Raw genomic sequence first — 12,136 nt, 5'->3', positions numbered from 1 at the left:
TAAGTTGTTCATTGTTGAATTTCCCTAAACATAAGGTCAAACTGGTGATCACCGAATTCCATAAAACTAAACAACAACAACAAAAACAAGTATAGTTGGGGGGGGGTGGCACATGCCTGTAATCCCAGCACTGGGGAGGCTAAGACAGAAAAATTGTCATGAGTTACAGGCCAACCTGAGCTACGTAGTGAATTCAAGGCCACAATGAACTACACAGCAAGACCCTGTTTCAAAAACAAAACAAAACAGGGCCAGGGATGTAGCTCAGTGACACCGCGCCTGCCTCTCAAGTGCAAGGTCCTGAGTTTGATCCCTAGTACCAAAAAAAAAAAAAAAAAGTACAGATGAGTGTGGTGGTGCACACTTACAATCCCAGCACTCTGGGAGGCTGAGGCAGAAAGATTACAAATTTTAGCCTAGCCCGAGCAATTTAGTGACTTAGCAAGACTGTCTCAGGATAACAAATAAAATAAGGACTGGGGATGTAATTCAGAGAGGTCCTGGGTTCAATCACCAATACCATACTCACAAGGTACACCAGATACATAAACAAGTATCAACCCAGCACTGATAAATTGTTAAATAGGAAGAAAAGGGCGACACTGACCAACCAATAACAGACTGGCATTTAACTGCTACATTTGACACTGAATTTTTTTTTTTCAGTAACAAAAGGATTTTTTTAGCCAGACATAGTGGTGCACATCTGTGATCCCAGGACTCTGGGAAACTAAGGCAGGAGGATCGCAAGTTTGAGCCCAGCCTGGGCAGCTTAGTGATACCCTGTCTCCAAATAAAAAATAAAAATTCTAGGATGTAGCTCGGTGCAAAGGGCTTGCGTTCAATCCCATGGTGGTGGGGGTTGAATGCAGTCCCTCACACACCCTAAACACACCCTGTACTACGGAGCTACATGCCCAGGCTTGAACTTTATTTTTTGTTTTGTAATTCTGGGACCGGGTCTCACTAAGTGGCTCATTAGCCCAGGTTAGGCTTGAATGTGCCAACCCTGCCTCGGCCTCCCAGAGGATAGGTGTGGCCCCACACCCCGCTCACTTGCATGCTCAACTGCCGGCTTCTTTGTAAACAGGCAGTGCATGACCGAGTGCATGTACATAAACAGGGTAAAGCAGGGTGAGTACAGAAAGTGCAAGGCCAGCATTACCTAAAAATTGTAGCACACTGCTGAAACCACTGTAGATCCAACTGAATATGAAGGACATATTCAAATTTTACAGGGTCTGAAAAACACAATTTTGGGTTTAGTAGAGTTACCATTATGCACCAACAGATATTAAATACCAACAGTGTTAAACATCAACTCTCAATAAATAATCCTACAAAAACTTTACACAGAGTTAAACATTGTTATCCAAGTCCTTCTAACCAAATTATACTGCTGGATGAAAACAAAATTCCATTAATATATCAAGTATAGCTGGGCACTGTGGCCCAGGCCTGTAATCCCAGCTACTCAAGAGGCTGAGGCAGGAAGATCTCCAATGTGAGGCGAGCCTGGGCAACTCAGCGAGACCTTGTCTCAAAATGAAAAACAAAAAGGGCTGGGGATTTAGCTCAGTGGTTCCGCCGCCTGCCTCACAACCACAAGGTCCTGAGTTTGACCCCCGGTACGAAAAAAAAAAAAGAAAAGAAAAACAAAAAAGGTTTTGAGAAGTAGTGACATAATGTCCCAGACTCAAACCCCAATGCTACAAAAAAGAAAAAATCAAATAGAGACCATTCTTAGTCCATTAAAGTGGCACAATGAAAAAGAATTACAACAGTAAGACTAGAAAAAAATGTGATTAAAAAGGGCACAATTGGGAGTCTGGTGTGGTGGCCCTCACCTGTAATTCCAGCTACCCCGGAAGCTAAGGCAGGAGGATCACAAATTCCAGGACACCCTGGGCCACTGAGTCTGACCCTGGCTCTAAAATTTAAAAAAGAGGTGTGCTGGGGACAGTATAAGCTGGTACAATCTTTTTTCAAAACTAAATCGGTAATAATACATCTGTTAATACCACTTGACCAGAGAATTCTACTTTTATGTTATCTTTTTTTTTTTTGGTACCGGGCATTGAACTCGGGATCTTGCACTTATGAGGCAGGCGGCAGAACCACTGAGCTAAATCACCAGCCCAATTCTACTTTTATGAATTGCCCTAAATATAGAACAGCTTTATGGATAAAGATATGCATCACAAGTGTTATTTAAGAAAACTACTGAAAATAATCTAGTATGTTCAACAATAAATACATTATAGTATTATGGCCCATAGGATATTTATCAAATTCTTGCTGTGGGTGTGGAGGGAGAAAGGAAGAAAAAGGAAGATTATATTAATGGAAATAAAATTTTTTCAAAAAAGTTGGTACATGCCTAAAACCTCAGTGTTCGAAGAGGCTGAGACAAGAGGATTCCAAGTTTGAGCCCAAACCGGGCAATTTAGCAACTTAAAAAAATAAACTAAGAATAGGGCTGGGGACATAGCACAGTGTGAAGGCCTTGGGTTCAATCTCCAGTACTGCAAACAAAGAAGCAGCCTGATTAAGCCTGTTTTCTCTTTTCTTTCTTTTTTCCTGAGCAAGATCCTTCCTTCTTTCTTTCCTCTTTCCTTTCTTCCTCCCTCCCTCTCTCAATCCCTCCCTTTCTTTTCTTTAATAGCCGTTGGTACCAGGCTTGGTGGCACACGCCTGTGATCCCAGCCCTCAGGAGCCTGTGCAAGAAGGTCACGGCGAATCTGAGGCTAGTTTGGGTTACACAGTGAGTTCAAGGTCAGCCTGAACCACACATCAAGACCTTGTCTCAAAAAAGATGCAACTGGTGCCAGACAGGACATTTCTGCTTTCTTAGATAATATTTTTAAATTTTTCACATTTTGATCATATTATTGAATACAGTATTAAAAACTCATAAATCATAGTAGAAAATACAGTACAATTCAATTCAGCGTGAACTGTATTTAATCCATACGTTGATAAGCAGGAGTAAGACAGAAAAGAAAAGACCTCTGTAGAGAAGAAAGAGCATACATACAAAAGGGACTTTCAGGGCAGGACATGGCAGAGCGGTATAGCACTTTGCCACCACCTGTGAAGCTCTGGGTTCGATCCCCAGCACGAGAACTCTTTAAAAATACACACACTTTGAGGTCAACAGAGTTCATCTTCTAAACAGGAACAGGCCTGAAGCTTGGGCCAAGTCCAAACAGTTTACAGGGCCACGCTATCTGACATTCTCTGGACAAAGTCTGACACACACACTGCTTTCCTTCGTCGCCTCACTCCAGTGGGTCAGCAGGCCGGAGCTGGAGCTCACTCAACTCAATCTAGAGTGAGAGTCTGAGCAATCACATCGCCCTGAACAGGGGAGAAAGGGCAGGCCCAGCTCCAGCTGTGCAAGGGCTCACAGCACTGCCTGTGAGAGCCTCTGGGGCCTGGCAATGGCCTCTTGCCTCTCCTTTCCCCTTGCTTCAACTCACACAAACAAAATTTTGTTCTTACAGCAGTCAATTCCTGATTGATTAATCAGCAAATTATGAAGAGTTCTGGATGTCAGCATTACAAGAATGACAAGAGGAACAGCAACAAACACACACATACATGAATGTAACAGCATGGGAGTTCCTATTTTACTCAGGTTAAAAATTACACCTCCTAAACTGGGCATGGTGGCACACATCTATAATACCAGCACTCGAGAGGCTGAGGCAGGAGGATCTCAGCCAGTTCTGGCAAGTTGAGACCAGCCTGGCCTACACAGCAAGTTCAAGGCCAGCCTGAACTACATAGTGAGGCCCTGTCTCAAAAAACAAACCAAAATAAAAAACAACAAAAAAGTTACACCTCTTTGGGTTGGGGAATGCTCTGAGGTAGACTGCTTGCCAAGCACTGGATTGGACCCCCAACACTAAGAAAAAAGCAAGCCAGTTACACCTCCTCTACCATTATCATTCTAGGTCACCTGAAAGTGAAACCTCTATGGCTGGGACTGTAGCTTAATAGTATATGCATGGCCCTGGGATCAATCCCCAGCACCAAACCCCAAAACAGAGCAAAGCAAAAAACAAAAAACTGACAATCATAGTCAGAAAAATATATGTGCGTTGTGTGTGATTTAGCTTTCCTAGAGGATTTTTTTGTTTTTTTTGTTTTGGTTTTTTGAGACAGGGTCTTGCTTTTGAGACAGGTCAAGGCTAGCCTTGAATTCACTATGTATCCATCCCAGGCTGGCCTCTAACTTGCTATGATCCTCCTGCCTCAGCCTCCTGAGTGCTAGGATCACAGGCGTGTGCCACTATGCCTGGCATAGGTTTCTAGAGATTTTACGATGTGGTAAGTTTTCCAAAGAGAATCATAATAACCTTTGGTGCAGAGAATCAAGCAGTAGTGTATGTTGATTTATTTCATTCAAGTCAACACATTTTATGAATTTATATCATGTCCAAGGTCCTGAGCTAGATCCATAGAGACTACAAAGAATGATGATCAACATGGTTCTTTCCCTCAAAAAGGTTATAATTCTAGACTGATAAGTTAGCTCCATAATGTGATTTAGGGCCGGGGATTTAGCTCAGTGGTTTTGCCCCCTGCTGCGCAAGCACAAGGACCCGAGTTTGATCCCTGGTATCCCCCCCAAAACATAATGTGATTTAACTGAAAATCATTAAAACTAAATAGTATTCTATCTGGGATGGTATTTATCAATTTACCCTATGGGGTTTCAAGATTTACACAAACACAGAACTGCCCAGATTGTAAATCATAAATTCCATATTAATTTTTTTAAAATATATAATTCAGGGCTGGGGATTTAGCTCAGTGGTGCCACATCTGTCTTGAAAGTGCAAGGTCCTGAGTTCAATCCCTGGTACCCCCCAAAAAGTATATAATGCAACAAAAAAAGTACAGATGAACTTTTATAGTCTGTATTAGAAAACAGAAGCGAGGCCTGCATTGTATGGCTCCCCCTAGTCCTATTTCCAGTTTTGGAGGAGGCAATGAGGTATGGTTAAGGAAGGGGTCCTGGGATGATGTTTACTCAGCCTAAGTCTGAAGGCTGAGTAGGAGTTCGCTAAGAAGGGTGTGAAGGCCATGGTGTTGAGAGGTGTGGAACTGAAAGGGTACAGCAGTTAGGTATTGGGTAACAGTGACTGGGGTGAGGAGGGTACAACCGGGAGCTGAAAATCCGTGGGTGCTAATTAGTGAGGCAGGACCCCGAATGGCAAGACATAGCTTAACTGTGGGCATATGGACACAGGGCTGGCATGGAGGTGCACACCTTAGTCCCAGCTATTGGGGAGGAAGAGGTGGGAGGATCACCTGAGCTCATGAGTTTGAGACCAGCCTGGCAGACATATGGAGACCCCACCCCCAGATATAAGTACCAATATAAATATACTGAATCAATTTCATATAACAAAGCAACACAAAAACATCACAGACATTTATTGAACCCCTGTGAACATTATGGTCAAGAACAGGTATATTCAACCTAATAATGTGCCCCCCCCATCGTACACTTAACGTTATCGTGTGATTTTTGGCTCTATCCCAGTATTTAGGAGGTTGAGGTAGGATAGTAAGTTCAAGGCCAGCCTCAGCAACTTAGTAAGAACCTACCTCAGAGAAAAAAAGGTCTGAGGGTGAAACTCAATGCTTCCTGGTTTCAATCCCTAGTACCAAAATGGGGAGGGGGAAAGTAGAAGAAAAGAGGGCCAGGAAATCTGAGGAAGAAGCAGGAATGTGACTGCAAAAGTGCAGAAGCATGTACAGAAATTGTAAGAAGCAAAACTAGGGTAGAGAATGGAACAAGTGAAATGACTGCTCTACAGGCTGAGGTGTAACTAAACAACATAGCAGCTGCCCAACATAAATGAGGCTCTTCAATCAAAATTCAGCACTGCAAACAACAACAACAAACAAAAGTGCTAGAGAGATCTCGGTTGGGATTAAAAAGCAAACCTTCACAGTCATGCCAGTCAGCACCGACTTCACACTCTTGATTCCCCAGCACCATCAGGAATGCTGAGCTTGAGAGAGGCCTGAATGACTGGAGGTTTGACTTCCAGAAGAGCAATGGGAGGACATGGGGAACAGTGACTGGAGGGCAGCAGTGAGAGGGAGGAGTGCTATAACTGGAAGTCCAGGCCTGGGGGATAGAGTATAAAGGCAAGCAGTAGGTGCATGAAGCGGGGGTGTGCGTGTGTGTGTGTGTGTGTGTGAGACAGAAGACGTGGGAAAACAGGGAACGTCTGTAAGCCGAGACACAGGTGTAGATGCGGCAAAAGGTGAGAAAGGTGAGAGAGGTGAGATACGCCAGAATTGTGTGAGCAAAATGGAGAACACAGAGTTCAAGAATTCAAGAGAAGTTCAGGTCTGGGTGTGACAAGCTCCAAGGTCTGGCTCTGGCCTGGACAGATAAAAAGAAGCAGAGGTGAAGGATGAGAAGAGGCAGGCTAGCGGGTACGCTGTTCACAGGGACAGGCAGGCACTGGAGTCACTAAGAGGACAACAGGGCACTGCTGTAGCAAGTAGGCTGAGTACAGAGGCAAAGTCCTCACCGGAGATAACGGCTGATAGGAGCCACGAGGGAGGAATGCCGTGGGTTAGAACAGGGTAAGCCTTAAGGAACAAAGGTGTTTTTGCATGAGAATGGTACTAGTTCCCGCTCATAAAATGTCGTAAGAGAAATAATATGAGAGAAACTACTCCAGAAAATGAGAGATATTTGTATTTCTTTTTTTTTAGGTATTTGTATTCTATAAAGTTATTTTAAAGAAATTTAAAAAGCTAGGAATTGTTAGAAACAAAATTAACTATTTCTGTTATTTTTTTAAACAGAGAAAAAAAATACTGGAGTATAAAACTTACTTAGCTAGAAGCCAATACCTGAGCCCCGAGAACAGGTTATACAACATCACGGACACATTATTAAGACATGTGAAGAGCAAAGGTCAAGAACAAGGAAATAAATACACGTCAGCAGATTTATTTATTGCACGAACATCAAACAGGAAAAGGCCCTGGGCAGATTAAAAAGTGATCTACTCAAGTAACATGAAAACGGGTGCAAAGGATGTAATGGAATAGAACTTCTCAGATTACAAGTAACTTCTGAAAACCATGTCCTATTAAACTTACGTGCACCTGCAGAACTCTGGACGAATGTTGGCAAACAGTTAAAGTAGCTCTGTGGCTGTCAGCCTGGGGGAGGGGAAGGTGGGGAGCAAACGCTAAGGGACACTGGCTTCCTTTCTGAGGTGGTGGAAACTTTCAGGAATGAGACAGTGGTGATGGTTGCACAACACTGTGACTATATTAAAAACACTGAACACTTTAAAGGGGTTTGTATTATGCCAACTATAGCTCATAAAGCTACTATAAAAAAAATAAAAGAAGCTGGGAACAGTGCCCCATGCCTATAGTTTCAGCTAGTCCGGAAGTTTAGGCACAGGATCCCAGTTTTGGCCTGGGCAACTTAGTGAGACCCTGTCTCAGCATAAAAAGTATAAAGGGCTGGGGATGCGTCTCAGTGGTATAGCACTTGCTTAGCATGTGTGAGGCCCTGGGTGCAATCCCCAGTATGGCAAAATAAAATAAAATTAAAAAATCACATAAGACGACCAAATACAAACACCCCAAACAGTAGTTCTGGGAAGCTTGACATGGTATTGGATGCCTGTAATCCCAGCACTCTGGGAGGCTGAGGCAGGATGATCTTGTTTGAGCCCAGCTTGGGCAATTTACTTAGTTAAGACCTGTCTCAAAATAAAAAATGAAAAAAGCTTAGTGTAAAGGTCCTGGGTTTAATCTTCAGTACCACACATATACAAAATATAGTTCTAGGACAAAATAAGAGATGTAAGATTGTATTCTGAAGAGGCAAATATAACATAAAAGTATGATGTTAGGACCAGTTCATTAATAACTTTGGGATGCAAATCATGGTAGAGCCACAGTGAAATCCACAGCAAATCTATTTCTTTTTTTGTGGGTGTGTGCAATACTAGTGATGGAACCGAGGGGGATTCTACCGTGGAGCTGTATTCCCAGTTCTTTTTATTTTTCATTTTGAGGCAGGTCTCCCTAAATTTCCAAGGCTAGCCTTAACTTGTAATCCTTTCCTACCTCAGTCTCCTGAGTAGGTAGAATTACAGCCATGTGCCACTGTGCCCAGCTAAAATATTTGGATTTTAAATGCATCTTTTAGGGCCGGGGATTTAGTTCAGTGGTTCCAGCGCCTGCCTCGCAAGTGCAAGGTCCCAAGTTCAAACCCCAGTACCAAAAAAAATTGAAAAATAAAAAATAAAAAAATAAAATGCACCTTTTGGAACCCAGGGGTGGTGGCACATACCTATGATCCCAGCACTCAGAAGGCTGAGGCAGGAGGATCGCCAAGACTTCAAGGCCAGCCTGGACTACATAGGGAGACCCTGTTTCAAACAAAACCAAAACATCACAAAAAATACAACAAAACAAATAAATGCATCTTTTGGGCCAGGTGTGGTTATGAATGCCTTTAATCTCAGGACTCAGGAGCCTGAGGCCAGAGAATCTTGAGTTTGAGGACAGCCTTGGTTACAGAATGAAATAGAAATTTTACTACAAGAAATTAACTTCAGGACAGGCATGCTAACGCATGCCTGTAATCCTAGCACTTAGTGGGCTGAGGCAGGAAAGATCGCTTCAAGTTTGAGGAGAGCCTGGGTTACATAATAAGTTCAAGGACAGCCTGGACTACATGGTGAAATTCTATCTCAAAACAAACAAAGAAACAAACAAAACAAAAAAAGAAATTAACTTCAGTTTTCTACCCAATTGTGTCAGGTTTATGATTAAAACATAAAAATTCTGTAAGAAAAAAAATTCTGTAAGATCTGTATATTGTCTGTAGTTGGGCACAATGACACATGCTTGTAATCCTAACATTCTGTGAGGTAGGAGGACTGCAGGTTAAACCCAGCTTGGGCAATTTAGTGTCTCAGTAAGACCCTGTCTCAAAATAAAAAAGGGCTGGGGATTTAGATCGATTCTCTGGGTTCAATCCCCGGTATCATTTAGGTGAGGGGCAGCACTGTATATAGCTCAGTGGTAGAGTACTTCACTAGCTTATATGAGGCTCTGGGTTCAATTCCTAGTATGGCAAAAAAAAAAAAAAAAAAAAAGCACTATCTTTTTTGAGACAGGGTCTCGCTATGTAGCTCAGGCTGGCTTTGAACTCAGCACAATCCTGCTTCAGCCTCCTGAGTGCTGGGTTTACAGGAGTGTACAACTATGCCTGGCTTGCAACTAAACTATCTGTAAGCTAATTTAGGAATCCCTTTGTAAATTCAAATAGTACTAAAAATACGCAGAAAGCCAAACTGTTTGACCATGTTTTGTGTTAAATGTTCCAAGACAGTGCTGCTTTACAAATTTTCTCCCCTGAAATTGTTAGATTTTTTTTCAACAGCCTTTAAAGTTTTAAAACTATGGTGTAAGTATCTTATTGTGGGTGGAAGCACCTCAAATATTTTGGGACTGGGTGTATACCAATTATAATTTGTTTTTGTTTTTTTGGTACCAGGGATCAAACTCAGGACCTTGTGCTTGTGAGGCAGGTGGCTGAACCACTGAGCTAAATCCCCAGCCCTACCAATTATAATTTGTGAGCTAGACTTTTTGGTTCTCATAGTCCACCAAAATACACGCTCAAGTTTCCTTTAGAGAAAAGTGACAAGTGAAAAGTTAAAACCATGACAAAATAAACCAGGCATGGTGGTGCAGGCCTGTAATTCCAGCACTCAGGAGGCTCAGGCAGGATTGCGGAGACTTTAAGGCTAGTTGGGGCTATATAGTGAGTTCAAGGCCAGCCTGAATTATGGAGTGAGACCTTGTCTCAATGCCCCCACAACCATGACAAATATAAATACCCTGAACTACTTGGTTAGACCCTGTCTCAAAAACAAAGAAACACACAAATCCTAGTTTTAGTTCCCAGTAAAGGGTGAGGGGAGGGTAAGGAAAAAAACCACAACAACTATATTAAAAGGTTGGTTGTAGACTGAGTACAACTTGCCAATATTGAACTAGGAAAATTAAACACACTTGATGACAAATTGAATCCTCATAACACTAACTGAAGTTCTAAAAACTATAAAAAGAAGAAGCTTCTCAACACTTATCTAAACATTACTTGCTTAGTCATATTTTGTAGAGAAATCATTTAAATGAGTTTCATCATTTAAATGTGGAGAAGGGTGCGGAGAAAGGATGAACCATTACTAAAGAATTCTAGTTTGTGGGCTGGGGATTTAGCTCAGTGGTTCCGCCTCCTGCCTCCAAAGCTCAAGGTCCTAAGTTCGAATGATTCTAGTTTGTAAGCCTGGAATGATGTGGCAGTGATTTTCATTTCTGATCGACTGATCTTTTTTTTTTTTTTCCAACTGATCTTTTAGGACAAGTCTTGCTTGAATTTCTACTCCAGCACAACAGTGCAAGGCAGAGGAAGATTAAAATGAACCTTCCACTGCTTGTCTTCCGAAGTACTGTGCAGCGCTTCTTCAACATCCCTAAAATGTGGACAGTCCTTTTCTACAGACTCAGATAGTGCCAATGAACTATGTTAAATTTTTATTTATTTATTTTCTCAAGGGAGGGGTGGGCCTTGCTATGAGCCCAGGCCGCCCGGAACTTCTGAACCCCAGTGATCTCCACCTCAGCCTCTGTAGTAGGTGGGGACTACATGTGCACACTGCCTGAAATCTCTGCTTGCTTGCTTGGTTTTGGTGTTTTGATACAGGGTCTCCCTATGCAGTTCAGGCTGGCCTTAAACTCACTATGGAGCCCAGGCTGGCCTGGAACTTACTGTGATCCTCCTGCCTCAGCCTCCCCTGTGCTGGGATTACAGGTGTGTGCCACCACGCCTGGCTAACTGGGTTAAAACTTTTAAAGTTCAAAATATTTTGGGGACAAACAGATCTTCCGAGAGGTACGACGGTAGATACACAACACTGCTGTATCAGAAATTGTAAATATGACGGTACAGTACTGCTTTCCTTAGTGAACTGATGTGTGCACAGGTAATACCTCTCACACAGCTTATAATCAATAAATGTCCCTTTCCCTGTCATCTACTTCAGTGCAACTTATTCTCGACCCAGTACTTTAGCACTGAACACGGATTTCTTCCGAGTCAGACATTGGTAACATTGTGCTTGACGTAAGAACGTGCAGGCAAGAGCAGGTTGAATTTCTTCACCCCATTTTGTCCAATATACCAAATACTGTAAATCCCTGACTAATTTGGTTCTTTCCGGTAACGACGTCAGTGTTCGCTGTTTTAAAACAAATTTCTACCTTGTTGGAAAATCTTGAACACTTCGTAGGTTGTGACAGTTTCTCCAAAACTCTTCTCTCCCCCTCAGCTGGGGCTCGGGCTGTGGCAAAACGCTAAGCACGGCTAGGAAGAAAGCTTAGTTTGTCTCCGCGCTCGCTAACTGGGAGCCGAAAATAACCTGTCGCTCACAGCCCCGCCAGCTGTCAGCGGTCCCTCTGCCTCCCCGTTCCCGGTGAGGAAACCGAGGACCGGGAAAGGAAAGAGCTCGGCTGCAGCCCCCGCGGTCTTCCCGAAGCTCAGCGTCCCGCGCCGGGGCCGTCGGGGCGGACAGCACCCGTCCTCCCGCGGGAGGGGCCCGGGCTCGCGCCCGCCCTCACGAGCCTTCCCCGGGGCCCCAGGGCCCCAGGGCAGCCCGCCGCGCCTCCGAGGAGGGCCCGCCACTCACCCGCACGGGACGCAAGCGAATGCGATTCCGCGCTTGACGTCGCTCAGCACGCTCGCTCGGAGATCCAGCCGCAGGGCGATAGCTGCCGCGGCCTCAGCTCCCTCCAGCTCCTTCCGGGCGGCTGTGCCTCCCTGGCGACGGTCCGCGGGCCGCAGAGCCGCGCGCGCTCAGTTCCGCCTCCCCGCGGTCCGCCCCGCCTCCCCGCAGCAGCCCGGCCAGCAGCATTCGCGGGCCTAGAAGAGAAGGGAACTCCGGCCCCCACTTGAGGAAGTTGGGTTTGTTACCGCTTCTTAAAACTGCCCTCCTCCCTCCATGCCCCCTCCAAGCCTCTCCTCCGTGCTGGGGCGCGAACCTAGGGCTTCTGGCATGCC

General features: G+C 44.2%; 1 protein-coding gene across 3 annotated transcripts in view; it reads right to left on the bottom strand.

The window, feature by feature from the left end:
• The window catches only part of Sar1b (secretion associated Ras related GTPase 1B), a 29,132-nt gene extending 17,211 nt beyond the window's left edge, over positions 1-11,921 (bottom strand). The window contains exons 1-3 of one of the 3 annotated variants that reach the window (XM_087194954.1): positions 11,766-11,906; positions 8,357-8,435; positions 1,166-1,241 (exon numbers count right to left, since the gene is read on the bottom strand). In XM_087194954.1, the coding sequence (XP_087051080.1) occupies positions 1,166-1,223 (58 nt within the window). In that variant the 5' untranslated portion in view covers positions 1,224-1,241; positions 8,357-8,435; positions 11,766-11,906. Of the gene's footprint in view, positions 1-1,165; positions 1,242-8,356; positions 8,436-11,340; positions 11,444-11,765 lie in introns of all 3 variants that reach the window. The other 2 variants (XM_004836558.3, XM_004836557.3) reach the window with 2 other exon arrangements.
• Positions 11,922-12,136: the final 215 nt, after the last annotated feature.

Source organism: Heterocephalus glaber, unplaced genomic scaffold, assembly GCF_053883595.1.
Source record: "Heterocephalus glaber isolate CG9 unplaced genomic scaffold, H.glaber_assembly_v1.0 deba00001606, whole genome shotgun sequence".
NCBI lineage: Eukaryota > Metazoa > Chordata > Mammalia > Rodentia > Bathyergidae > Heterocephalus > Heterocephalus glaber.
Note: the sequence above shows the minus strand (reverse complement) of the source record. Positions and strands in the feature narration are given on the sequence as shown.